At 37.7% G+C, this 25,934-nt stretch overlaps 4 protein-coding genes across 6 annotated transcripts; 2 read left to right on the forward strand and 2 right to left on the reverse strand.

Moving 5' to 3' along the window:
• Window positions 1–223: 223 nt before the first annotated feature.
• Window positions 224–5,777, reverse strand: gins2 (GINS complex subunit 2). The gene is made up of 5 exons (XM_079664845.1): window positions 5,560–5,777; window positions 2,143–2,257; window positions 1,480–1,579; window positions 1,231–1,357; window positions 224–700 (listed from the first exon to the last, which is right to left on the reverse strand). Exons 1-5 carry the CDS (start codon window positions 5,647–5,649, stop codon window positions 572–574), a joined length of 561 nt encoding a protein of 186 aa, XP_079520971.1. The 5' UTR covers window positions 5,650–5,777; the 3' UTR covers window positions 224–571.
• Window positions 5,778–7,147: 1,370 nt separating this feature from the next.
• Window positions 7,148–10,818, reverse strand: emc8 (ER membrane protein complex subunit 8). The gene is made up of 5 exons (XM_079664910.1): window positions 10,274–10,818; window positions 9,508–9,584; window positions 9,332–9,401; window positions 8,562–8,656; window positions 7,148–8,389 (listed from the first exon to the last, which is right to left on the reverse strand). Exons 1-5 carry the CDS (start codon window positions 10,484–10,486, stop codon window positions 8,230–8,232), a joined length of 615 nt encoding a protein of 204 aa, XP_079521036.1. The 5' UTR covers window positions 10,487–10,818; the 3' UTR covers window positions 7,148–8,229.
• A 165-nt stretch (window positions 10,819–10,983) lies between these two features.
• On the forward strand, window positions 10,984–13,884 carry cox4i1 (cytochrome c oxidase subunit 4I1). 2 transcript variants are annotated; one of them, XM_079664912.1, is made up of 5 exons: window positions 10,984–11,061; window positions 12,165–12,241; window positions 12,916–13,080; window positions 13,245–13,376; window positions 13,563–13,884. In XM_079664912.1, the coding sequence occupies exons 2-5, from the start codon at window positions 12,166–12,168 to the stop codon at window positions 13,697–13,699; spliced, it is 510 nt and encodes a 169-aa protein (XP_079521038.1). In that variant the 5' UTR covers window positions 10,984–11,061; window position 12,165; the 3' UTR covers window positions 13,700–13,884. The 2 variants fall into 2 exon arrangements, with proteins under 2 accessions (XP_079521038.1, XP_079521037.1); XM_079664911.1 differs by lacking the exon at window positions 10,984–11,061 and adding an exon at window positions 11,117–11,321.
• Window positions 13,885–14,683: 799 nt separating this feature from the next.
• dusp22a (dual specificity phosphatase 22a) lies at window positions 14,684–25,742 on the forward strand (the record flags this gene model as incomplete). Of its 2 annotated transcripts, XM_079664909.1 has the most annotated exons (7): window positions 14,684–15,089; window positions 16,059–16,092; window positions 16,738–16,820; window positions 17,298–17,347; window positions 20,879–20,953; window positions 21,165–21,336; window positions 24,177–25,742. In XM_079664909.1, the coding sequence occupies 7 exons, from the start codon at window positions 15,069–15,071 to the stop codon at window positions 24,360–24,362; spliced, it is 621 nt and encodes a 206-aa protein (XP_079521035.1). In that variant the 3' UTR covers window positions 24,363–25,742. The 2 variants fall into 2 exon arrangements, with proteins under 2 accessions (XP_079521035.1, XP_079521034.1); XM_079664908.1 differs by lacking the exon at window positions 14,684–15,089 and having other exon boundaries at window positions 16,035–16,092.
• Between the last annotated feature and the right edge of the window lie 192 nt (window positions 25,743–25,934).

A 25,934-nucleotide genomic window follows, 5' to 3' on the forward strand; every position in this document is an offset into this window, starting at 1 on the left:
TTTGTTGCACTTCACTTAGGGTAAAGGACAAATTCCCTTTATGTTCAACTTAAATCCTACACTACTAAGTAGCCATTTATTTTTGTTCTTCTCCGACAAACAAGAGCATCTAGTAACGTTCATTTAATTTCTATATAACATGACCAAAACATGAAACATTTCTGTAGATTGACTTCTTCAAATATCTGTTTTAGTCCAGGAATAAAATGCTATACCCTAGAACTCTACACAAATACATTTATTTTGACATTAACTGACATATAAAACAATGGTGGCAGTTTTAAACTACAGCGAGCATCCTTAATTAAATTAAATATGCACATAATTCAAACAGAAGATACATATAAAGCCTAGATGCTTTTCATTTGTACAGAGTAATGCTTGTCTCACACAACAAATAAAAGCAAGTCAAATTCAGTTGCCATCAAGAGGTCATTGATAGATATCTTTGAATTACATTTCTGAGAAAAAGAGTCTTTAGCGTAATGAAGGGCCGGGTGAGAAAGAACAATCTGTAGGTGGAGACTTGAGATCATGGGACAACCTGTGCAGCAGGCTTTGAATTCTGAGTTTAAAAGTCAGCGAACTGTCCCTTACTGGACCCAGGGTGCTGATTGGAGCGAAGCTTGTACAAGCAGTTGAGAGAGTCGAGCAGGAAGGCGCGTATGGTGTTGATCTCCATCAGGGTCAGGTTGTCCAGCTGTAGAGGGGAGGGGCCAGAGTTACAAAGGACACATGCTTTTAACAAGCGTAAATAATATTCTTTCTTTAATAACTGCTGTGAATCCTTAAGCTCATATTTGCTGGATCTTACTATGACAGGGAAAAGGGAAGCAGTAGGGCCACAAGATGAGGGGATAAAAAGATCATCTCAAGACACTGACTGTTAATCCTGTTATTAAGAAACAATTACAGCACTCCAAGGTTCGCATTCCCTAATGAATGTTCACAGATTTTCACTACTTAAAGATGCCCTTTAGAGCAGAAACATAATTCCACTGCTCACAATATTCTTGAATTCAACACATTCTACAGTGGCCATTCAAATGAGATTGTAAATGCGTAGCCATGTTACAATTTCATGTTTATTTTTGTTAATTACTCATAATATAAAATAACTTTCCATCCAAATGTTTTTATCAATTGTTTGATATTTTGTTTCAGCTTTACAATATCATATTAACAGTTTGTGTAAACAAAAGGCTCAGCGTGGGACTCTTCATGATGTACCTTGGCATGCGCCTCCAGCTGACTGATGAAGCTGTCGGCGGAGAGGCGGAGTTTGGCAATACGCGTGTCCCAGATGTCTTTGACCAGCGTGCGGATCTCATCCGCTTTAGGGATGTTGTCAGACGCACTGCAGAAACACATAAACCTTCATGTAAGGCTTAGAGTGCCACATACACAGACAATAAGGGAGCATGTAAAGCACGTTAGTTTAAATACCATAAGAATGGGGATTATTATAAAAAGACTCACAAGTTCAGAAGCAGTTTGGTCAGCTCCATGTAGTACGGACTGGGAACAGGCGTAAAGGTGTCCTCTTTCCTCTCAAGATCTCGCATCTCCTCCAGTTTATCTGCACAATATCAGGAAAGTCAAAAACAATCATTGTATGTGCCGAACTGTCAGATGGAAGAAATCAGTATAAATGTCAAAATATGAATTAGTGCCGTCCTATTTCCAGTATTTTCAGCAACTGAATCATATAGGAAAGGTTAGGAGAACTGAAATGTATAGTTTACTTTTCTTGAGTTAATGAATGAATTGTTTAAAACTAGTTATCCTTTACAGCTAAAGCCTGATTTTTTTTCATTCTTTAGACCTTCATTGTTGTCCGAAATACAATTATAGAACACACCAACCTATGATGAACACTATAAAAAGGCGTTAAAGTTCTTATTTCCACATATTAATGGAAATAACAAGGACTGATGCAACAATGATGAACATGGATGGAGCCTTGGATTTCAATGTTAAGATTACTTTAAGTAATTAGTTGTGACAAATTGGTGCATTATGTACATTTGATCCCAGAATTAAGTCACCTTTCCATTGTTTCTATTTTGAAGTAGTCAGTTATTCCTGCAGCTTGTACATACAGTATATATATTAAAGATGGGTATGCATTGTATATCTTACCAACATCCATCCACGCAGGAGGAACAATTCTACATTTCTGTCTTTGTTTCAAGTTTAGGGCCAGCCAGACGGGAACATCGACAGGCAGTCCGGGGTTGAAGGGACCCAGGTCGCCCTGAGGATACAAACAGGAAGGAAAACTGACTCCCATTCTTTTGATCACATAATCAGTAGCGTTGCATAGATATGGCAAGTCAATTTCGCTTTTATTCATTTCTGGAGGATATCAAAAAACAATTCTTACTAGTAATAATGTTTATTTCTAATACCAAAAATTGAATTTGAACTAGTTCGAATGCAAATTCCCGATATCAGAAATTAAATTGTAACTTGTTGTAATGTGTATTTCTGATATCAGAAATGCGATTTTAACTAGTGAGATTTGCATCGTTTTTCTCATTCATTTCAATGGGAGTTGGCATTTGAACTAGTTCAAATGCTAATTTCTGATATCATTAATTCAATTGTTACTAGTTACAATTAAACTAGTAAAAATACCAATTTCTGAAATGAAGAATTCCATTTCAACTAGTCTAAATGCCAACTGTTTATATCAGAAATACAATTTGAACTTCAAAATCAAAATCCTTTTTTGTTACAGGAATTCAACTGTAACTAGTAATAAATGAATTATAACTAGTAACAATTGAATTCCTGATATCAAAAAAATGATTTGACCCTCCAGAAATGAATAAAAGCTAAATCGGCTTGCCACAACGTTACGGGCTTCACGTAACAGAGAAGCGACCAGGCGCGCCGGATTCATTTTAGAATTGGGGGGGGGCCAAAAAAAGTGCGTGTGTATGGCCCAATCCCAAACTATGCCCTAGACACTCCCCCTCCGTGACGGAGTGAACTCCGTGGAGTGACACATGAGGCTCCCTCCTGTCAGATGGAGGGAGTAAATACAGCGGCAAGCTTTGGGACAAACTCCCCTCTCTCCGGCAGAAACAGGAAATGCCGTAACGGCTACAACGGTTTCAAATCAGCATCTCTTTGACAAAAAATGTAAATGAATAACTCAAATAAAACTCCAAACATCTTTAATTGTGTTACTTTTTTGTAAAGCTCTTAGTTTTAAACCTGATGTTTATAAGCTTCTTAGTGTTTGCAACAGTCTGTAAATATACACAATTTTATAATAAAATGCACACATTCACCTTTTTCTAGACTAAACACAGGTATGATCCTAAGTAAAAAAAAAATGAGGTTATCATGAGGTTGTTAACATCGCAATTTATCACTATCGTTTAGTGGTTTTGCAAAGAATTAACCACTCTGTTTTTGTACCATTCTGCGTTGAAGTACCTTCTCTTTGCCCAAATAATCTACTAGCGGTCTCCTTTTTTCTGATAGTTAGCTGTACAGCTTTAACCGCCTCAATGTCCCGACAGCAAACCTCCATGCAGTTGGAACCAGCCTGTTTCGGTTCAACAACGGCGGCGGTGGGGTCGGCGGCGGTTTTGACAGTTTCTGCGGCCGCATACTAGAGCTGCTGCTTTTGGGTTCATCTGGCTTCGCTGTTTGAAGAAGGTCCAGCCTCCGGAGATGTGGTAGTCAGGGATGTGATCTTCCAGTTGTTAAATTTAAGTTTAGATTGACCGTATTTAGTTTTCTTCTGCGCTGGTTCTTCTGACATGTTTGCAAGTGTATATATTCTTTATATCTCTAGGTTAACGGCTGACACACACAGCAGAACAACGTAACAAATAAAGTAAACAACGTAACAAATAAACAAATCTAAGCTTTTTTATTGGTTGTAATTTACATGGATACATTTGAATGGTGTGACAATGTCCTATTTGATTGGGTTAAAATGTACATATTCTTCCCGTTATGTCTGCCTGCTTTATTTTACCTAATGCAAAGTGACCTGCTCCATCGAAATCGTTCGCATTGACCCGAAGACACATTTTGATTCCTAGCTTTCTAATGAGATCAGGATTGTTTTTGTACTCCAAATATTAAGCAAAATATGTCACATTATATAATGACTGTTACAGAGTCATCGTTTTGAGAAAAAGGCCTTTAAAGTGTTTCTCTTCTCTGGAATAAATCGATCTGATTGATTATTAGCGGAGCAAATGATCAAAAATACTACGGAGGGAAGATATTTTCGTTTGGATTACTGCACTCACAGGAAACACCGGCTGTTGTTATGCCTGTTGTGACGTTAAATTACTCAGTTCTCCGCTTGTAATTATGCCATTACAAACTTCAAACCTGTATTTATCATCTGCATTTGCCGAAACAAGTTTAATATTCTGAAAGCCAAGACTTTGTTTATTTGAAATCAGATGAAAACGAACTGTAACGGACCCTGCCGTGTTATCTATGATTACTATGCCTTACATTCATAATTTCAGCGGGAGGGAGGGGGAGCGGCGCTGCGGAAGAGCAGAGTGGCCAGTGAGAGGCGAGCTGTGGTCTTCCCTTTAGAAGCTTAAAAAATGCGTGTAGCTAATGAGATTGAATATATATAACAATACAAAATAACAAAATATACACAGCTAGATCAGATCGCGTTTTAGATGCGACTTTAGAGTAGAGGGGAATTATTGAAACGGGATTTGTACAGTGTTCCGCGCCGCGTGTATATACGTGTGTGTTTGTGTATTTTTGCGTTTGTGTGTATTGTGTTTGTTTCCCGGGGAAAAGACTCACGAGAAACACCGGCTGTTGTTATGCCTGCAGTGACGTTAAATTACTCCGTTCTCCGCTTGTAATTATGCCGTTACAAGCTTCAAAGTTGTAGGCCTATTTATCATCTGAATTTGCCGAAACAAGTTTAATGTACTGAAAGCCAAGACTTTGCTTATTTGAAATCAGATAAAAACAAACTGTAACGGACCCTGCCGTGTTATCTATGATTACTATACACCTTACATTCATAATTTCAGCGGGAGGGAGGGGGAGCGGCGCTGAGGAACAGCAGAGTGGCGAGTGAGAGCTGTCATCTTCCCTTTACAATCTTCAAACATGCCTGAAGCTAGTGAGACTGAATATAACAATCAAAAATAACAAAATGTACACAGCTAGATCAGATCGCGTTTTAGATGCGACTTTAGAGTAGAGGGGAATTATTGAAACGGGATTTGTACAGTTTTCCGCGGCATCTGCTGCTGCGAAAATGTGGGGCAGGGCTGAAAAGTGGGGGGGCCAATGGCCCCCTGGCCCCCCTGCTTCCGGCGCCCTTGGAAGCGACCCGGTCTGAATCCCCAAATGTGTGACAATTCAACATCAGACTGAGAGGTTTGACACATGCTAACCTTAACTATTGAGTTCATGTAACTAAAGGTATGCAAGTTATCAGTATCCGGCTAAACTCAAACTCTTTAAATTAACCCCTAACCCAACAGAAAACAGTCCATTGTAACCTTGTAAACAACGCATCGACAAAGTTATTGACTTACTTACCCCGATCAAATAGATCTTGTCTAAACTGAAATTTGGGATAATCTTCACCGTCTCCTTCTCGGCGAGGAACTCTACCTCCGAGGCATCCATAGCTGTCAGGTTGGCAAGATAATTTGTATTTCAAACTCTTTCACCCTCACATCTACTCTTCTTCTTGTTTTCCCGCGCTGCAGCCTGTCTAAAAAAAACACGGAGGATGTGACTGCTACGTCACTACCGGCGACGTCGTGTTGCACAGTGAGGACGTTGTACCGTTACTGAACTTTAATCACTTGTATTTATTGTTATGTAATTCCCCGCATTTGGCAAATCATAATGTTGAGAAAAAAACGTATTTATAAAGGCTGTTTGTTGGTGCATTATACCCGGCTGGAAATGACGACACTGACCATTCCTTTAGTTTTTACGTTATCTGCGCCGGAAGTAAGACGCGGATCACGTGCCAGCCACGACAGTTACAGAAAAGCACCAGTAGATGGCAATATTTACCCTGATTTCACAATTTCCCTTTAGAAAAGTTACATAAAATGGATTTTAAAGTCCTGCACACAAATATTATCAGTTGGCCTTAAACCTTGGGAAGGTGTAAGAAGTAAATATTCTCACTGCTTAAAAAAAAGACAAAACAAGTCAATGTCAGTGGTGTACTGTTATAAGACGTTTTTTGATTAATATTAGGCTACGTTACAATGATGCAATAGTGTGTATGTTGCATTGTATGATGATTGTATAGCCGTAGATGGTGATCATATGTTTATAGCAATACTGTCCTTTGAAAACTACGTTTCTATCAAATCGACTTTGTGATGACGCGTTTTACTCAGGATTATTAGTAGTTTATTTAGTTAAAGAAAACAGGATAATCTTTTTAAACCATACAGATACACCTTATCCTTCAGTTGAATCTGAAGCATTCAAATGTATCAACTTTGGAGGGAAGTGATGTCCACTCTTAAATTAGTACATGTACTGTATCTCATTTTTGCACTTAAGAAAAATAAGCCTACTTCAACACATGAATAATTAGTTTATGCAGTATCTTCCTTAGACATCAGAGAACATTTTTATTTTAGATTTGTAATAAATATCTTTGATTGTTAAAATGTTGCTTACTATATTTGTATCGTAAACAATAATGAAAGAAATACATGTTCAATGTTAACATAAGTATTGTTCTGACACTTAGTGTTATTGATGTGAATCTGACACCTTTGTAAAGGTGTGGTTGTTCCACAAGGTGGAGCCATGCAGAGAAGAGTTGTTTCTAAATATACTTCTAATGGTGCATTTTTTGTTTTATAAATTCTAACAAATGATAGGCAGTTAGGGAGTGTCAAAATCACATCCTTAATTAAATGAACCCCCTCCTACACAAAATTATTTATTATACAGGTTTTGAGCAGATAACATACTCCTCACCAAATGCTTTTTTGAAGCAATTTATAAAATCCTTAAGTTTTTTTTAGCAAAAAGCTAGAGCCCTGGAGCTGGTGATTTAACAAATATGTTTATCAAACTTACAGTCAAAAGGCAACAGTAAAAAACACCTCAGACAATAATCTACTAAATGACATGAGTCCGACAAAGATTTGGTTCCCAAATGCTGTTTAATTTTACATTCGGTTCATAAAACATTGTAGAAAATGTGTCATCCACACAATAAGTTATTAGCACTTACTAAATAATTCTTATCTCAAATACAAAGGTAGTTCTCTATCCTCAAATTAAGTATTCAAATGTTACATTACTTACTATATATTACAATTTAGAGGGGGCAGTTAAGTATTAAAGACTATTACGCAATTCTTACAACTGATACCCAACCTAAAACATCATTCACACAATCCTGTGATCTGATCCATCCTATTGCATTTCTGAAAACAATCCAAATCCAATGTGTGCACTATCCAGAATGACATTCTGAAGAGCACCAGCGACAAGAAAAGGACACAGAAAGTATTTGTGGAAGATTGAATAATTTAAAAGTCAAACCTTTGGAGTTAATCATCACATTAATATTGCTGGTGGATCCAGAGAATGACTCAAGTTGGTAATAGACACACAGTCAGAAAAGACATCACTTTTTTAAATCCTGTCTTTTCAGTTCATCTTTATATTCATTTATTTATTAATCATCTTAAATAAACAACCCCAAACTTCTTCAGACCATATTTCTGTGTGAATGAAGTTCCAGGGTTAAAGATAAACTAAACATTTAATAACACAGCATCTATCATATCTCAGTAGTACAATCATCTCCTTACATTTTTACTAATAATGTTTTAATAATTTAAGACTTGATCTCTATATGGCTATTGGTTTTACAATTTAAGAAGAAAAATGTATCAAATAATTTAGAATTTAACTTGCACACAACTATGAATAAACACAAACCATTGCAGAAAAAAACAAAATGGCCTTCATCACAATGGTATCCCCTTGTGAATGTGGACGCAGGCCAACAGTGCACATATGGCGCTTGGCCTTGAGAGATTTGGGCCGTACCGGTCAGTGCTCTGCAAGGTCCTCTCAGTACGAGGGGCTTTTAATGGAACAAAGACCATGTTTCCAGCATTTTTGTACTCCTGCGCTACACAATAGGTAGCATCATGCATGCTGTAACGGCAGCAATAGTTGTCTGCATGTCCAAGGTGCTGCGGACTGATTCTCTTAGCACAGATCCAGGACAGCCTTGTTGATCACAGGGTTGGTCCAGTCGTTCCTCAGATCATCCAAGTGATTGTCAAAGTCAATCAAGTTCTCGTAGGATCTGCCCTCCAACAGAGAAGACGTGATCTTCTGTGCTTCGTTCCAGTCCTCAAAACAGTCACTGGAAGACAAAATCATCATTTAGGCAATTAACACCCTAAACATTTCTAGACAATGTACATGTTTGCTATTTAGTGAGATAACACAGTAGAGCCTGAATGCCAGAAGCTGTGGTTAAGGATGCATAAACACTACGGTTTCATTCAAACAAATGTAAACAGAGAGACACTCACTAAGTTACTTCTCTGCTTTTCCACTTGTGTTCATGATGGTCATAGATAAGCACAATGGGCTCAAAACAGCTCATTGTTAATCTACTGGTGTCCAGCTGAAGGAAAAAAACAGAAAATTACAAGGAAGTTAGAGCCCTTCAGACCTGTTCGGTATATCTTTACAGAACCAAACAAGTGTGTTGCAGGTTTAAGATGAAAACATAAAAATCTCCAATATTTCAGATCTGCAAGTCCATTTTTATATCGATACGATATATATACACCCATAGCGACTTAAAACCAGTGGTTGCCTGGAAGAACACATGTGTTAAACAAAAATGCACCACATGCTTTGAAAATTCAGGAAGTCAGTAGTTAAAGGTGGGGTAGGTAATTTTGGGGAAACAAGCTCGAGTGCGCTAGAATTTGAAAATACACAGCCGGGAAAAATCTGCCACTTCCTTACAGAGCCCCTCCTCCAACACACACGAACGCGCACATGACCAATGAGGGCACGAGATTGTTTGTGCATAGATGGAAGGCTGACAGGCAGGTAGGCCATCCAGTTTGATTGGTCGTGCTTTTTACAGTACTACGGCTTCCACAGATGACATTTTTTTATGTATTTATTGTCAAAGCACTTTAGATATTCATTGCTATCGGGATGTTAAGAGCATTCCATGCTGGAATATAACAAAAAGTGTATCTCGAGACGGTTTCTCAAACTTACCTACCCTACCTTTAAGCATTTACAGATTCCATCAACAGCAGCTGAAATCAATAACTTTTACCATAACAATTGCTGCTTCATGGAAGTTTTCAGAGATCCTTGCAGCCACTTTTTCTGCAAATTGGTTAGGTCTGCAAGAGAAAGGACCAACAATTTAATGCATTAAAGTCCAAATAAGCTTGATACACAGTTCATAGCTGGTTGTTTAGCAGCGGGTGTGCATTTTGTTTTCTGTACCTTGAATCCTTTGTGCGTTCATTGGCTTGATAATATCCAGCGATGATGTAATTATTTTCTTTACACCAAGTATCAATCTAAAAAAGTAGCAGGAGTCATGGAGGCAACATGTAAAGAAAGGACAGTAGAGATCAGAACACATTTATTTTCAATAAAATAAAAAACTAGACATGTAATTAAGCCTGTATTGTCTACTTTATAAGGGATACATAGGTAAAACAACATGTCATTTAGAGCAGTAATATGGTATATGTTGTCTTTTATAAGGGATTCTCTGAACAGTATGTTCTAGCAATCTAGCTCATCTAGTATGTGCCTTTAACCAGTTACTCATTATATCCACAATAACAATATTCATGCTATGAAAAATGTTATGTAAATATTTTGTGAAAATGTAGTCAGTCCAAAGAGATGCAGTGATATACTGTATTGATCCCAGATTGGTAAATTATTTAGTTGCAGAATCAGCCGAAATACATTTGATAGATGTAGCTTGTGAAGTTAAGATTAGATTAGAACTTTATTCTCTAGTGCAAGTACTGAGACAACGAAATGTAGTTTATATCTAACCAGAAGTGCAAAACATCAGAAAGGGCAAGTATAACACATATGTATACATGACTATAAATAAACTGAATGCATTTACTTGTTACAATATGAATACTATAAGGAGGTATAAACATTATTTAACAGGAGCATAGAAATTGGAAAAACAATAAATTAGGAATAAATATAGTTGAATGTATACCTCTATAATGTGACTTACCAGCGTTAAAGCTACTTCTAGCATGGGGGCCAGAGCCAGAGAGCCGTGAAACAGCGGCACACAGTCCACACACAGGACAGGTTCACTGTGGCTCTCTTTCTTTTTCTCCTTCGTCTTTTCTGCCACCAGCAATCCATTCACGGCAAAGTGAGGATACTTGGCAGCATGTAAGAGCATTTTACAGTAAGCCTGGCTGGTCAGTTGAATAGGCATTTTCTTTAAAAAAACGAAAAAACCGGTACAAAAAATAAACAGACCCTGAGGGAACTTGAGTGGCTACACGATGAGCGACTGCTGCCTGCTAGCTAGAAAAAGTAGATATCTACCTCAGCACTCACCTTACAATCAGAATATATTGTTACCGCTATGCTTTCTGACACCAACGTGTACGCTTTACAAGTAGCAAAAATCACAATTGTCTTTTTTTCCCTAAACGAATTAGTCACTGTCAGGAAATATATCCATAAGAGCTAATCTCACTGCCACCGTCCACTCGTTTCTGCAGCACCGGTGGTGCCGTAAATCAGAATGGATATGACGTAAAACTGGCCTTTTTTATTTATTCAAGAACATATATGAACCTCATATATTTTGTATATAAAGAAGTTGAAATCAGGGGTAGACATTTAAAGTAATACAAATATTACAGAAAATAAAGAAAGAATAAAAAGAAAGAAAAACTTTCCTTGTTTCACCTTCTCATGAACGCTTGGCTTACGTCTTTCCGGCTGTCACAATCATACTTCCTTTTAGCCCATCGGCGGACGTGATCAAGGAAGAGACAGCAGGTCGTATTTTTTTTTTCAACAACATCCTTCTAAATATATCGAAAAACATCACATCTTACCATTTAAATACATTGTAGCATTCACTGTATTCTAGGTGTAGGTAATTTCCTAAGATAACTGGGCAATTTTAACCGCAATAATCAATTGTGTACGAGTGACTTTGTCAGAGGAGATCGGAGCTAGGACCTGCTAACTGAAGGGCTAGCTTTCGTAAGCTTATGGCATCTTTGTTTGTAAATGCTGGTGATGCTCAAACTAAGGTAAGATAGAACTGTGGTCAGCTACAGGATTATATATATAAGCGGTTAAATGTTGAAATGTACAGCATTAGCTTTAATGACTTATTTCCATTATTATCGATTATCCGTTGCTAGCGTTATGACCTTGTGTTTGCAGCTAAAGCTAAGAACAGCTTAGCTTTCCGGACTAACGTCAGCTAACCTTTTTCATTTCATTTCATTTTTAATTGTTCCGTTCATGGAATGCAAAACTTAATGTATAATAATTGTTAACAAAACATGTCTCTATAAACACACCATTGAGCGAAAAGGAGCAGGGAGATGACATCGTATATTACCTGCCCTTTTCTAAAAAAAAAAATAGAAATAGATGTTCTGTCCTTCATATTTCTTTTTCACAGACAAACGTATTCACAGCCAAACATAACAGTATCTTAGGATAATAAGAGAAACACAAACAAATACCTATATCCTGCTTGACGGTTAAAGGAAACCGAAACCTTTGGTTTGGATACACACACTCAACAAAAATTAAGGGTTTTTTGTATTTCGGTTTACATTCTTTGTTAATGTTGTTTATTTTAGCCACGTCACTTCCAATTATTTAAATGAAACACCAATAGCTGGACTTCGTAATATAGTTTAGATTAGCTACAAAACAATAGTTTCTGAAGTATCCTAACACCTGCAAAGTGCAGATTAACATTATTATTTATAATTTTGATATCGTATAAGTGTTGCCCAGAAGAAACAGGATAATTTGACAGAATATTTTAAAACCATTGATAAAAGATCACACGGATTTTGAGGAGGATGAGTTTTATTGTATGTTTGCTAATGTCTTTCATATGATCTTTCCCACAGAATGCTGGCCACCAGAGCCCTTCGCCTTCTTGGCAAACGTGCCATTTCCACATCCGTATGTGTGCGTGGAGGACATGGTAAGTGTGACATTAAATGACATGAAGTGTTTTCTATTTTTGGAGCAATGACCTTAGATTAGGTTTGTTCCCTATGTCATTTTCTTTTAATGACTTGGACCTCCATGAACACATTTGAATAACAATGCAGAAAGGCATGTTTTTCTAAAGAACAAAATGTAAGCAGTGACCTCAAGGACCAGAACGTTTTTTTATTTCTGTGTGCAAATCATAGTCGTTTTTTTTTAACAACAAGAAAGCATTTTCACCCACAACACAATATCAATCCTGTAATGCGGTTCTGGCTGGTGAGCCTTTTATCTATACTCTCATCTACTATCTGACACCATAGCTATGTACATCTGGCTGCGCACTTAATTCAGATCAAACCTTGTAAACATATTTTACAGCCACCATAAAAGTGTTTGCCTGAAGTGCTAGTAACTTCATAGTTTCTTGTACTGTCAACTGGACGGGCAATCGTTCAAGTATTACAGATGGATATATGCAGGAATTGATATATTATTTTAAATGCATCAATTAGATAATTGCATATACCTTTTTTTTTTTTTTTTAAATCTACACTTTGCTTTCTGTAATTTGTGCGTTTAACAGCACAGTCTTACAAAAAGGTTGGCAGGTTTGAAGTCATTCAATGTTATGGAAACTTATTTATTCTTTTTCATTTCCTTCAGGTGTGGCTAAGATAGAGGCCTACACTCTCCCTGCCTACTTTGACCGGCGGGAGAACCCCCTCCCAGATATCTGCTATGTGCAGGACCTGAATGCTGAGCAGGCATCCCTGAAGGAGAAGGAGCAGGGGTCCTGGGCTGCACTCTCCAACGAGGAGAAGGTTGCATGTAAGACTAAATTGCACTGCAGCACTTTTCTTTTTTTAAGGAGCTGCTTCTTTCATTACTATTGGTTAAACTGATTTTGTTATCAGCGAATACTATCAACGGTCAAGTCACTTTTTATTTATTACAATTGTCATCATCTAGGTTTTGTGTTTCTCAATGTTCAGTGTACCGCATCAGCTTCAAGCAGAGCTTTGCTGAGATGGGCGAGGCGACGGCAGAGTGGAAATCTGTGATTGGTGGGGTGCTCTTCGTAGTGGGCTTTACTGGCCTGATTGTGCTGTGGCAGAGAAAGTATGGTATGTATGCCAACAATTGTAATGCAGTGATGTGTCTGCACATTCAAGATTTTAAATAATGAATCCTTTGTTTTCCTAATGTCATCGATGAAAACAGAAAAGCAATTATGTTGTTTAATTGTATGTGCGTGCTATGCAATTAAGGTTAACACTCTGCATTACTTGACACGTATGGTCTCTTTGCAGTGTATGGACCCGTCCCACACACTTTTGATCCCGAGTGGAAAGCAAAGGAGCTGCAAAGGATGTTGGACATGAGAATGAACCCAGTGGAGGGCTTGGCAGCCAAATGGGACTCAGAAAACAAGCAGTGGAAAAAGTAATAGACCAGAGGACCAAAACACATACTGGAAAATAATAGCATACCAACATAAAGATACAATAATACATTTATTTCTTTATCTATCAATTGTCCAATTTACCTCTGTCTGTTCGTTGTGGAAGACTTCTTCCTCTTAAGGTCGTTGTGTATTATAGAAGAAAGAATAAAAATGGTAAACTGATAAAACTTCTAATTTGTCTTCACTCTGTACCTCCTGTGTAAATAATGCTTCTCTATTAAATTGCTCTTTCATATAAAAATGGAATAGCAAAGGACTCTCCCCATTTTATTAGTTTGGTTGAGTTAATAAGCTCTTAATTGCTTTAAAAGGTTCTAGTGAGATGACAATCAGTTATGCTAGTATGTGTCAGTCATTAGCTAAATTAAAAAGTAATTGACATTTGTCATTTTGAATGAAATTCCAGTTTGTCATAAACATTTTGTATTCTTATTGGTTACCCTCTGACTTCTGTCTTAAAAAATCAGGTAGGTGACACTGGAGAGCCTTTCCCTCTGTAATGAACTTAAAACCTTGACAACACATTTTACCATGTAGTCACCTGAGGCTAATGGTAACATTAGTTAAGGTAAGCGTTTAGAAAATCAATCATAACGTGTTATTGTTATATCGATTAAGTGTAACCATGCAGGAAAAAAAATGCATTTGTTTCTGAAACAAAACCTACGCCCTTGGGTGGTGAACTTTTACATGCATGCAAAGAACCGTAGGTTAGAAACACCCTCATTACCTGTTGACGCTGTACAATTGGGTTACAATTTTTAGTGGCTTTTGTCGAATGCTTTCATCAAACTGTGGAATAGTTTGTCATGTATATCACCATGCTCTCAAAACAAGAATATAGGTAGGTGTTTAGGAATTACACGTGGGATTCCGTGTTTGCCCATTTAAAGAATAAACTACGTCACCTCCATAATTTTCCCCAGTCGGTGTTACTAAATTGCTACGTCATAGGATGTATGTCTTCCTCATGATCTGCACTTCTAAATCCCACTCTGTTGAAGGTGAAACAGGCTGTGATGTCACTTACCGGATGAACCCGCAGCTGCAGTTGTTTCACGTCAAAAACAATCCGGAAGACGGTACAGAATGACGGAACTATTGTTGGATCTAAAGCGAGGTTAAGGCTGTAATACAAATACAAGGCTACTGTGTTAAACACGTTAGTGCCATTTAATAATGTTGTGGAATAAAAGACAAACGTAGCGGTGGAAGCGAAGGATTTGCACTGTGTTATGAGTTGAAGTCACTCAGTCCAGCTTCGCGATTTGGATTCAAAGTCCTTGTTAACATATCGCAGCAGATCTATATATTAAAGTGTTAGCTCATCGAAGACCGATTCGGAGTCAACATGGGAAATGGAATGAATAAGGTAGGCTTTGGCTATTTATAATGCATGTTGTAGTAGTCATGGGCTTCTTAATGGTAAACTCAGCACAGCTGAGGAAAATGCGTGCCTACCTTTTCTGTAATTGGTCAAACTATTTAATAAGTAACGTGACATTAGATAGAATGCATTTAGGATATTGGGTGCAGATAGATCGGTTTTTAAATGTTTCAATAATGTGTAAACAGCATAAACCAAGACTTCCTCTTAGCTAAGATCTGATTTTTTTTTCTAGATTTGTAATGCAATCATAAGATGCAGAGGTAAATGATTGTACTGAACACTCAGATTGTTGGTACATTAGTTTCTGGCTCCTCCTTCCAACCATCTGAAGTGCCCCAATGCAAGGCACTTATTAATCCATGCAGAGATGCTGCAACTGGGCCTGACCTCTGTCCCTCTGACCATTCATATTGTACTTATTTCAAATCAATAGATTCTTGCAACATTGTTCTTCTTGATTTCAGGTTGGCTTATGATTTACCCTTTTTGATACGTTGACATAACAAATTACTTGTCAAATGATGATGAGAAGTCATGAAACATGTAATTGATGTCTTGTGTTTTTGATATTCAATAGAACGTGATAACTTTGTATCAATATCATATGTATTTCCATTTTTAATTGGCACCAAACTGTGCAGGGTGAGTAAGTCACACATTTTAGGATATCCAGCCCTTTATTATCTTTAGACCCCTGGTGCTCCATGGTACTGCTACGACTACGTGGTACAGCAACACTCAGTGGCGGCTTGCCACTCATCACTTCGTCCAGATAATCATGCATCGTTGCTTCAGGCCTTGTATGGCTGTTCTTCCTGCTGCTTGGTCCTTAAGCCTTAAGCCTTAAATCCAATCTGGCTCAACCCTGGGAAAGTTGAGTGAAGATTTTGAAGCTTGACTGTAAAAAATATCTAACCTGAATGCAACATGTCTCTGACTTTTGCTTCACAGGTTGTTGATGGACTCTACCTCGGGAATATAAGAGGTAAGACAAACATCAGGTAACTTTATTTGATGTTTGTAAATCTGATACATACACAGTGGGGTCGGAGGCTACTGTAGAGTATCGCAACACTTTTTTTACCAAACATATATCTTTGCGCAGTATTCCTTAAAACAATATGGATCAAGATTTTTTAATTTGTAAATTTTTACTGGATAGTTTCAAATGTAAGTGCTCTGCTTACATACAGTTTAACACAAAGTTGTAACTATCAAAATTAGATATTTTTTGTCAGGAAGTTCTCTTGACAAACATAGATTTCAGATTAATTCAAATGTCTTGATGACAAAAAAAAAGTTGTTCCTTCACATAAAATAAGAATCATCAGTTATTAATAAGCATGTCCCTGGCCTGGAACAACCCCTTCCCAGCTAATGTGCCATTCACAGCTTGCTAACTTTAGCTGTTGTGATGGTGGCTTCCCATGATGGCATAAGCATAAAGACTAAAATTAGCTCAACTGACAGGAACAAGTGACCGCAGGCCTCACTGTACCGAACGTTTTTAAGCAGTAAACAGCCGACAGAGCTGCTTTTGCAACAGCTAACATTATGACATTGTTGTTATGTTTGGTTTGAAATTCAATGACATTATAGTGAAATATTTTCCTCAATCTTTTTGTCCCAGATGCTGAAAACAGGGAAAGTCTGGCTAATAATGGAATCACCCACATCCTATCTGTATACAACAATGCTAAACCCGTGTTTGAGGTTAGTGGAAAATCCATGTTGGATGGTTCAAACTATTTGTACGGTATGACTTTGCATGTAATAGTGTGATGTGTCCTGTCAACCAGCTGGGGGTGGTGATGAGTTATAGATGAAGCAAGAGAGTTATGTGCCTGAGAGTTCAAATGTGGGGTGCTGTGTGCATGTATAAACAAAAGGTATTCATCTTAGAAACTATATATAGAGTTGATATGAAGCCATTTTAATCTTGTGGAATTAGAAATGACTGAAAGTGTAGATTCTTAATTAAGGGAAGGTAAAGTCCACATTATTCAAAGTTATGTGCTGAGACTGATACTATACATGTAATCTAAGTAAAAAATGTTTTGGGCTCCAGACATAGAGCACACATTCTTGGGCTTACATGAGACAGAAAATGCAGGAGATCACCTGAAGGACCTACCTGTGAACGTATTGGTGCATTTTTACATGTAACAGTTTTTCATGTATTTTTAACAGGACAAGACTTACCTTTGTATTCAAGCTGCTGATGCCTCCAACCAGAACCTGTGAGTAAAAATGCGTGTATACACACACACACACGCACACGCACACACATACCCCATATTTTAAAAGTCGTTAACTTTGTGAACCTTTGATGAGTCATGAAGTATTATTTCAACACATTACCCTCCAGATTTCGGTCCCTGGGTGTGACAGCACCCAAACCGTTTTAATATTATATGAAATCTTTTGACAGTTTGGAAAACAAATGTAATTACATGATTCCTGTTCGTAGTTTAGGCAAGGCAAGGCAAGGCAAGTTTATTTATATAGCACTTTTCAACACAAGGCAATTCAAAGTGCTTTACAAAAAATGAAAGACATTAAGTTAATGGCATTTAAAATCAGTCATTAAAAAGAAAAGTTTAAAGACATTTACTATAGGAAATTGCCTAGTTTAGTTTAGTTTGTTGTTTGGCACAATTTAGAAATGCACAATACACAAACATAACAGAAAACAAATAATATACAGTGCAGGAAGAGGCAAAAATCCACTGGGCCTATTCAAAGCCTTCACCTGAATAATATTAAAATACACAATTTCATAGGGAACTGTGAACACAACATTTATATATTAAAAATAATATTAATTCAATAGTGATGGAAAACTATGGGAACAATAAATAAACAACAACAATTAAATCACGATTACATTACAAGAAGGGAAGGAAATGTGATTGTGGAAAGGGAATTAAGCGCACATTTAGACAACACAGTAGAGGGAAAAGTGACCAGTATCTCTTAGTTGATACAAATCCTATATTCATCTTGTGACTTTTAGCTACTTTAAATAAAAGAAACCCTTCACAATGACGTTCCTTATGTACGGTTTCTAAAGAAACATGAGCGCTAAAATATGTTTATTTTTGGTGTTTCTACGTCTGTTTGTTTCTGTGAGATAGAGATATATAAAAGGAGAGCAGAGACAGGGAACTGTGCGTCCAATGGGCCGGAGGCAGACTTGGTGTTGAAAGAGCATGAGCTGTCCCTCCACCCCTAATGAACACAATGCATTAGTCATTGCATTTCTGTTGATTTTGTTACATTATTTTGACTTCATGCTTGAGATGGGCTGAAGGCACAAAGCCGTCAATAAGAGGTTAGACATTGGGCGTCAATGAAAAAGAGAAGTCTAATTTTGTATTGCTTGCGACCCCAGTCAGTACTGGAGCTGGTGAGGGGTTGCTGTATGTTGTAATCATAGAATGGGTTTAATGCAAGCTGAAATTGGTCTTTGGTGTCAAAGGCTTTTAATATCCTGTATTAATACTCCTCAATTAAAAATTCTCAATTCTAATTTCCTGATTCAATTGTCAATCCATTTTTTTTTTTTTTTTTCGGATTAGCAGATTTAACCCTGTTGGGTCTGAGTTGGACAGTCATTGCGTTGTCCGGGTTGGAAGAGGAACTTGCTTTACTTTGTGAGAAAGAAAACAGCGCTGGGTAAAATGCAACTTAATGAGAATTGAGGTTTGGTTGGATGTTGCTGATTGGGCTGGGTTGGAGGTGTCTGACCTCCAGTGTCGCAATCAAGTGTCCTTCCCTCAGGCAACAGAGGAAGGAAACCTTAGTGACATCTGGCTGTTGGCCTCGACCACCCAAGGATTTAATAAACCCCCTCTGTCACAATCACTGGTCTGACTGGTGGGGGGGGGAGAGGCCAACTGACGCACCGCCATGCTCACCACCAGCAAGGGAGCCTCTGTGGCCTGTCGCAGTTTGAAGCTGTCTGCAAAAACTTTAACTTCCTATAAGCTGTTGTGCCTGTACTTTTGAACAGATTTCAGGATTTCGATTCATATGTATATTCATGCATTACAGTTATTGTATCAATTGGCTGCATCACTTACCACAAGAAAGAAAAAAATGAAGAAGATAAATAAAATGACAGCCCTCCGAAGACCCTTTTCAGAACAAGGAACATCTTACAAAATGTAATTTCAACCAAAGTCACAAACTTCGTCAGGGCCTCAGGAACATATATCTCTTTGATTTGCAAACATTCACTGGATGACGTGTGGCCTAATAAAGGTTAAATGTCAGTAACGGCTAATTGCAACATAAAAGCCCAACTTGGTGACCATTCCTGTCGATGTTATCGAGGTTAATGTTGAATTGAAACCCGGTGTGGGGATATAATAGCCCTCTGAATTAATACAAGTATTTAATTGAAAAGGCCTTTGGTGTTGATTTATATAGTTGCTAACATGCACATGTACCCGTTTGTGGACGGCCAGGGATTCCCCTTCTTTGTGAACATCTCATGACCAAAAGCTATGGTTTTAATGAACAGGTGTGAACTCATTTGCATCAAGTATTTCCAAAAAGGAAATGTGCATTTGTGCGAGGAGTCAGCGTCTCCACTATGGTTTTTCTTTTTTCTTAATTTGTTTTGCAATTATTTCCTATGCATATTGTGTTGTAATAATATCCAATTTCCCCGTAGCAAAGAATTGCACAAACAATGTTTGCATTTCATATATACAGCAGCTCAACAATTGTGTCTGTATTTTTCTGAAGATTGAACTCGTTAAAACCTCAAATCTTTGTCACAAGTTAATTTTCTGCATATTAAACAAGACGGCCGGAAACCTCTGTGCTAGGAAGACAGAACTAAATGCTGAGCAGACATGATTTTAAGAGGAGTTTGGATCTCGGAAAGGAGGAAAAAAGTAGTCAATCTATTTTAACCCCAGTCTGTTATTCTGTCTGCTATTGAGTAACCAGCATCTGCTCCTCAGGAGGCGCTGCTATCAGCCATGCACTTCTTGAAATGTAAAAGACCATCAGTGTTTACTGACAGTGAACAAGTGGGATATCTGAGAAGCAGTTGCACCACATTGGGGTGCTTCGTGTCCATTTGTATTTCAACATAGACTCATATCTTGTTTGAAAAGCACCCAATCACGAGTGTTCTACCATATAACAGGACTTAAATTGCTATTTCATCGACTCACTTGATCATTCGTAGGGACAGAATGAATAAAGCTGGGACCTGATGTAAATTTGCAGATGGACAAAAACAGGGCCAGTTACTTCCCTTGTCTGTCCCTACTGTCTGTGCTCTGGTCTACCACAGACTCTCAGTTTGAGCAGACCTAACCTCTGTCTCACATGACAAGCTGGAGTTGTTGAAATAAAAATCACCACTCCCTGTCATTTCATACGTGAAAATTAAGCTTAAAACAGCCCCATTCTGGGACTCCTCACTATGTTTGAGATTTACCTGCAGTTTCTGTCAAAATCAGAACAGTATCATATCATCATAGTTTCAGCAACATACTGCATGTCAGGGCCTCAACGCAGGAGTTTCAGTTCAAGGTGTCCTTTCTCATATCCTATACTGTGTAATCTATTTTTAGCTTTACAACCCTGCTCTACCTTAGCAAAACCAAGCCAGTTCCCTGATTTAATGAGCAATAGTAATAAAGTTGTTTTTCATTCAAAATTTCAGTTTCTCTTTTGTGTACTGCTAACGACAAACAGAATTGTTGCTATTTATCCGTTTTATAGTTTGTTTGCTTTTTATTTTCCAGATCACAGCATTTTAAAGAGTGCATCAGCTTCATCCATGAATGTCGCCTGAGTGGTGGATCTTGTCTCGTTCACTGGTAGGTTTTTATTTTTAAAGTTGTAAAGACTTCAAGACACATCATGTCCACTAGTGATGCTATCTTGTAGTATTTCTCAAAGGACATAACCAAAAACAATCCAAAGTAAAACAATTTAGTAGCTGTTCTGTTTTGAACCTTTGACCAGTGGCAATACAGTTAGAAAAGCAGTTGCTTAGTGACTGTGACTGAGCCGTGTGCTCTGCTGCAGCCTCGCAGGTGTGTCCCGCAGCACGACCATGGTGGTGGCCTACCTGATGACTGTCACCCCCTTCAGCTGGGAGGAGTGTCTGTCTGCAGTGAAGGCGGTTCGATCCTTTGTCGGCCCAAACTGTGGCTTCCAGGAACAACTGCAGCAGTACCAGACAACACAAGTCTCAGAGGTACACACACTGACATGGTGAAGACACGTACAAAACACAAAGACACCCAGACCCTTTTACAGTTGGCAGTGATGAAGCCAGAGTGTGTTTTAGGTTGTATTTTTAGATTACCATGTTTACAAATTAATATAGTTTTCCATTTTCAAAAAAACATTGTGTTACGTCGTGCTGTTAGAAACTCAAAACAACTTAGATATAGATTGGAAACCCATACATCCTTTGCACTCAAATGAATGCTGATGTTAACATATCAAGTGTTTACTGTTGCTCTCTTGTCATTGAACATGATGTTGTGTTGATATATGTATTGTTTTATTTTATTTTTGTATATTCATGAGATTCTCAGCTACAGCCAGAGATTTAACAGCAGCACAGAGCATCAAATAAACAAATAATATAATATTCTCGTTTAAAGTGGCTCAAAAGTCGCCCCCATTTTTGTTAATCTCTTTTTGTCAAGAGGTTTTGGAGGACTTCTTGCACTTTATAGTGGAACAGAGATTTGTGAATCTTACTTTCAACAAGGTTCATATAAATAATTGAATGGTGTTTCTAAAAAAAACCTCATTTATTCTTAATATTAACATCAGAACGTGGAGCAAGCTGTTCTAATCCTCCTCGGTGTAAAGGGGTTTTGACCTTTACTGCAAACTGTGACTTCTCACCTGTATTATATTTTGTGTTTTGTCCATTTTTTAAATCACACAATTTAAAGGGGATGTTTACAGTGGACTTATTCTTTGTGATGGGTGTGGCATTTAGCCCCATTTCTACTTTCACTGTGAGGATAAAAGCTACTTATAGTACATAATTCAAACTTTCTGGTTTGGAGCATTTCATCTTGAGCCATTTTGTCTGTAGACTCATACCATTGGTAGTATGTGTTAAATATTAACACACTGTAGGTAGGTGCTCACAGCCTTTAACATTTTGCAGCATTTTAGTTGCTTGGAGGCACGTTATTTGTAATTCCATTACAGTGGCACGGACCATTGGCTAGAGAAGGGGAACTGCAGGGTGTTTGCTTGGATTGCATTAGCTCAGTACTGCTCATCACGTGTCTAGTGTTACTGTCAGCATCTTGCAACACAACATGACTGAAAAAAAGATCATTGTTTGTAGATCTTGCATTGATTTCGAGGATTTAAGAGGAAATGGGATTTTTGTATTTGTGTTTTTCCCACATATGCCTCACATAAAAATGAAGGAATCCTTAAGAATGTAGTTATCAGATGTAAAAACATTCACTGCCACAGCATTGTATCCTGCAAATGTAATACAAATAAAAAAAGTTTGATATTGTAGTCCATCCTATGCTGAAAAGTCCTGAATGGAGTATACAAATGCCAATTAAATAATTAAAGATGACTTTAAGGCCAGAGTTACCCATTTCTAGACCTAAAGGAAGGATAAATACCATCTTCAAATAGCTGTGTGCCCTGTGAGACTTCCCAGTTAACTAGCCATCTCAAATCCACCTTTTGTCTAATTTTGAGGTTATGTCTCGAGCTCTAACAGAACAAATTCCACCTTTTGGGCGCGCTACCTGATTGTATCAAGGATTCAGATGTTGAAGACTTGAAACAGACTTTGAAGTTGATAACAAACTCATTTTCATTTTCAAGATGACACAATTGAAGTTAGCGTTATATTGTGGCTGATATCAGTGTGCTTACTGATGCTAATCTTAATACTGTGCCTTTAATGATTCATTTGTCAGTGCTATACTGGTTGAGGTTTTTGAGTTGAAGAGAATACTACATTTATGGAGATGATTGTTTTACCCTCAGTGACTTTCACTTCATTGTATTTTTTAAATATTATGGTATTGCACAAATACAAATAATTTCCTAAACATTATTTGTTAAATTTCAATTCCTATTTTATTTTTTAACCATTTGCTTTCAACCAGCATTGAAACTCTTTACTGTAAAAGAAGACTGCATCAATTAATACAAACTAAGTCTGACTTCTAGTGAAAATACATCTCAAATCATCTTTAACTGTACAAAATAATTATACTGCTAAAGCATCTCTTTAAAAAAATCCTCTCTAACTAAACCATCGGAAGTCGGAAGTGATCTTTGAACTTCTGATCAGACCAAGCGACCAATACACTTTTTGAACCCTTAAAACAAACTGAAAAGGCAAATGGCACTCAGTTTCATGAAGGGAGTTTAATGAAATAGTTTTTGCTCTAGGGTTGAAGTCATCTAATATGTTTCTGGAAAGATTAAGACATGCCAACATGAACATTTAGTATATTGGGAGTAGTTCCGTATTTCAAATAAACTTTTTTTTTGCGTTTCGTTCACTGTATTAAGGGCTTTTGGACAGAGTTCATGCTCACAAAACTGGCAAGGTCTCTAAGTATAAACGATACGGTGTTGCCTAATGTAATGTTACATGAATAACCAAAACTAGAGAAATACAGTTACTTTGATCTTGGTGTCTTTTTTTTAAGAAAACTGATGTAGAAATGGAAATCCGATCAGGTTAATTCAGTGCTTATGAAAGAAAATATATGAGACTTCAATGCAAAGATATGCCAGACATGAAGCAAAGAATATATACAATTTCAGATTGGATTCGCTGTTTGAAGACACTGTATGTCTGAATGAGGTACCACTCGTCAAAGATCTCCTTGGATGTTTGTGTTGTTTGTGTAGATTAAGGTGAGGAAGTAAGCTGAGGAGACGGAGTACATTTCTTGTGCCTGTCGAAGCCACTACAAATATGCATAAACTGTATTGTCTGCTCGGTATTTGTAAGATGTCATTGGATCTTAACACATGGACATTTACTCAGTTACTTCTTTGTCTTTGTCCTCTTGTCCCCAGTACCGATCGTGGTTGCACTCTAGTTTCGATCCCTGTCCTTTTAATGACCAGGATCAGGTGGGGGCCCTGCTGAGTCAGTACACGGAGCAACAGGAGAGCCAGCGCAGAAGAGCAGACAGCCGCAGGTTAAATCAAGGTGTCTCTGCTCTACCGTCCAACCCTGGGGATCCACAAGCCAGCAGCTGAGAAACGGGCGTCCAATCATGCTGAAGCCAGCTAATGCTGCCTGTAACTGGCAGTAGTTATTATTCTGTACTCAATTCCAAATCAACCATCTCCTCAACTCTGAAAACATAGGATACAAATAAATAATACCCTTTAAAGCAAGACTTTCATATTTTATTTGCATCTGTTTCATATTTTTTTATAAATGGAGGTTGATTTAGAATTGGGCTACAGAATCTAATCCACTACCAGAACCTCCCATTGCTCCCTTAACTGAGTACAGCCAAAACCAGAGTATTGATGCCTTACTCTTAACACTTCAGCACCTTAGCCATGATGAATGAAGTACACAGCTGCAATGTTCAGCTCAGAAGCCTTAAAGGAGTGTCTGATTATTGCAGTCTTAAAGGAACATTTTGTCTTCAATAATGCGGATGTCTAGACTGCGTGTTGGACAATGAAATCCACAAATCTACAACTAATTTGTGAATTTGTTTGTGCACAATATTTTGAGCAGTTATTAAGATTAATACCACTTTGCAGTTACGGCTTACTCTTTGATCAACACTGAAGTTAGGGATGTTGCTTGGTGGGTTCGAATGCCTGTCAAATATGTGAACACCATTTACATTGCTTATACTAGTAAAATACAGTCACAATGTCTTTAGAAAATACACTTGCCACTTAAAAATGTTTTGACAACAATAAATATATTCCTGTAGCACATCACTGCCCGTGTAGAAAACAGCATTTGTTTCCACACAGTTGAATACTCTGCAACTCATTCCGACTGTAACACTTTTTGAATAAAAGGTCAAGCTACCAACTGAACCAATGTCTGCAACAGAATCCAGCAGCAACACTGGAAACTAATGATACAAATGCTGGGTAGCAAGGGAGGAAAAGCTTTGAGTTGGCTCTGTCATTACCCAGCCAACAAACCTGCTGCTGAGCTTTTTCTTATCAGAGAGGACAAAAGAGAACAAGTAAAACAGCCAAACCCTCTGTGGTTTGTCAACCATCTACTCATGTAAGATAAGCCACTGGCGGCATCTGTTGATCCATACTGTGCTTAAGATAATGGCCCACAACTCGGAGTAACATGTGAAGCAAGGTAAACGATTGGTAAAATGTTCCTTTAATACATAGCAGGTTGATTTGGAAGCTACACAACTACATCTCTCCAGTCCAAATTATAACATCTTCCTGATTTGACTGAAGCTCTGATATATCTTTTCATTGTGATAAAGCTGATTTATACGTCACTTGTGTTACAGATTCATGGTTACAGTTAATTGTTTTAATTGTGTATTTATGAAATTGTTGTTTATGTTTTATAATAAAAAGCAGTGACTTGACAAAAACAATGGAAATACAAATAAATCTATAATATCAACACTATGACGTGTCATGTGATTTAAAGAAATCCTGGGAAGATCATTAAGATGTTAGTATTGTTAGCTCACCTTTACATTAGCTGCTTGTATCATGAAGCTGCTTGACTACCACACCATCAAACCAATAAAAGCTTTTCTGTTATTTCGGTTTGCGTTTAAGATTTGGCTGGTTTCTGGGATTTACTCAGCAGATCAT

Source organism: Notothenia rossii (assembly GCF_949606895.1).
Source record: "Notothenia rossii genome assembly, chromosome: 2".
Taxonomy (NCBI): domain Eukaryota; kingdom Metazoa; phylum Chordata; class Actinopteri; order Perciformes; family Nototheniidae; genus Notothenia; species Notothenia rossii.

Bases quoted from the DNA above. Each gene is read 5' to 3' on its own strand.
- cox4i1 (XM_079664911.1), top strand. From the start codon at position 11,299: ATGCTGGTGATGCTCAAACTAAG. The intron at 11,322-12,164 runs GTAAGATAGAAC...TCTTTCCCACAG, and splicing joins CTGGTGATGCTCAAACTAAG to AATGCTGGCCACCAGAGCCC. The intron at 13,377-13,562 runs GTATGTATGCCA...GTCTCTTTGCAG, and splicing joins GCTGTGGCAGAGAAAGTATG to TGTATGGACCCGTCCCACAC.
- gins2 (XM_079664845.1), bottom strand. From the start codon at position 5,649: ATGGATGCCTCGGAGGTAGAGTTCCTCGCCGAGAAGGAGACGGTGAAG. The intron at 2,258-5,559 runs GTAAGTAAGTCA...TTGTATCCTCAG, and splicing joins ACAAGATCTATTTGATCGGG to GGCGACCTGGGTCCCTTCAA. The intron at 701-1,230 runs GTACATCATGAA...TCCCCTCTACAG, and splicing joins AGCTGGAGGCGCATGCCAAG to CTGGACAACCTGACCCTGAT.
- emc8 (XM_079664910.1), bottom strand. From the start codon at position 10,486: ATGCCTATTCAACTGACCAGCCAGGCTTACTGTAAAATGCTCTTACAT. The intron at 9,585-10,273 runs GTAAGTCACATT...CTACTTTTTTAG, and splicing joins TAGAAGTAGCTTTAACGCTG to ATTGATACTTGGTGTAAAGA. The intron at 8,390-8,561 runs GTGAGTGTCTCT...TTTGTCTTCCAG, and splicing joins AAAAGCAGAGAAGTAACTTA to TGACTGTTTTGAGGACTGGA.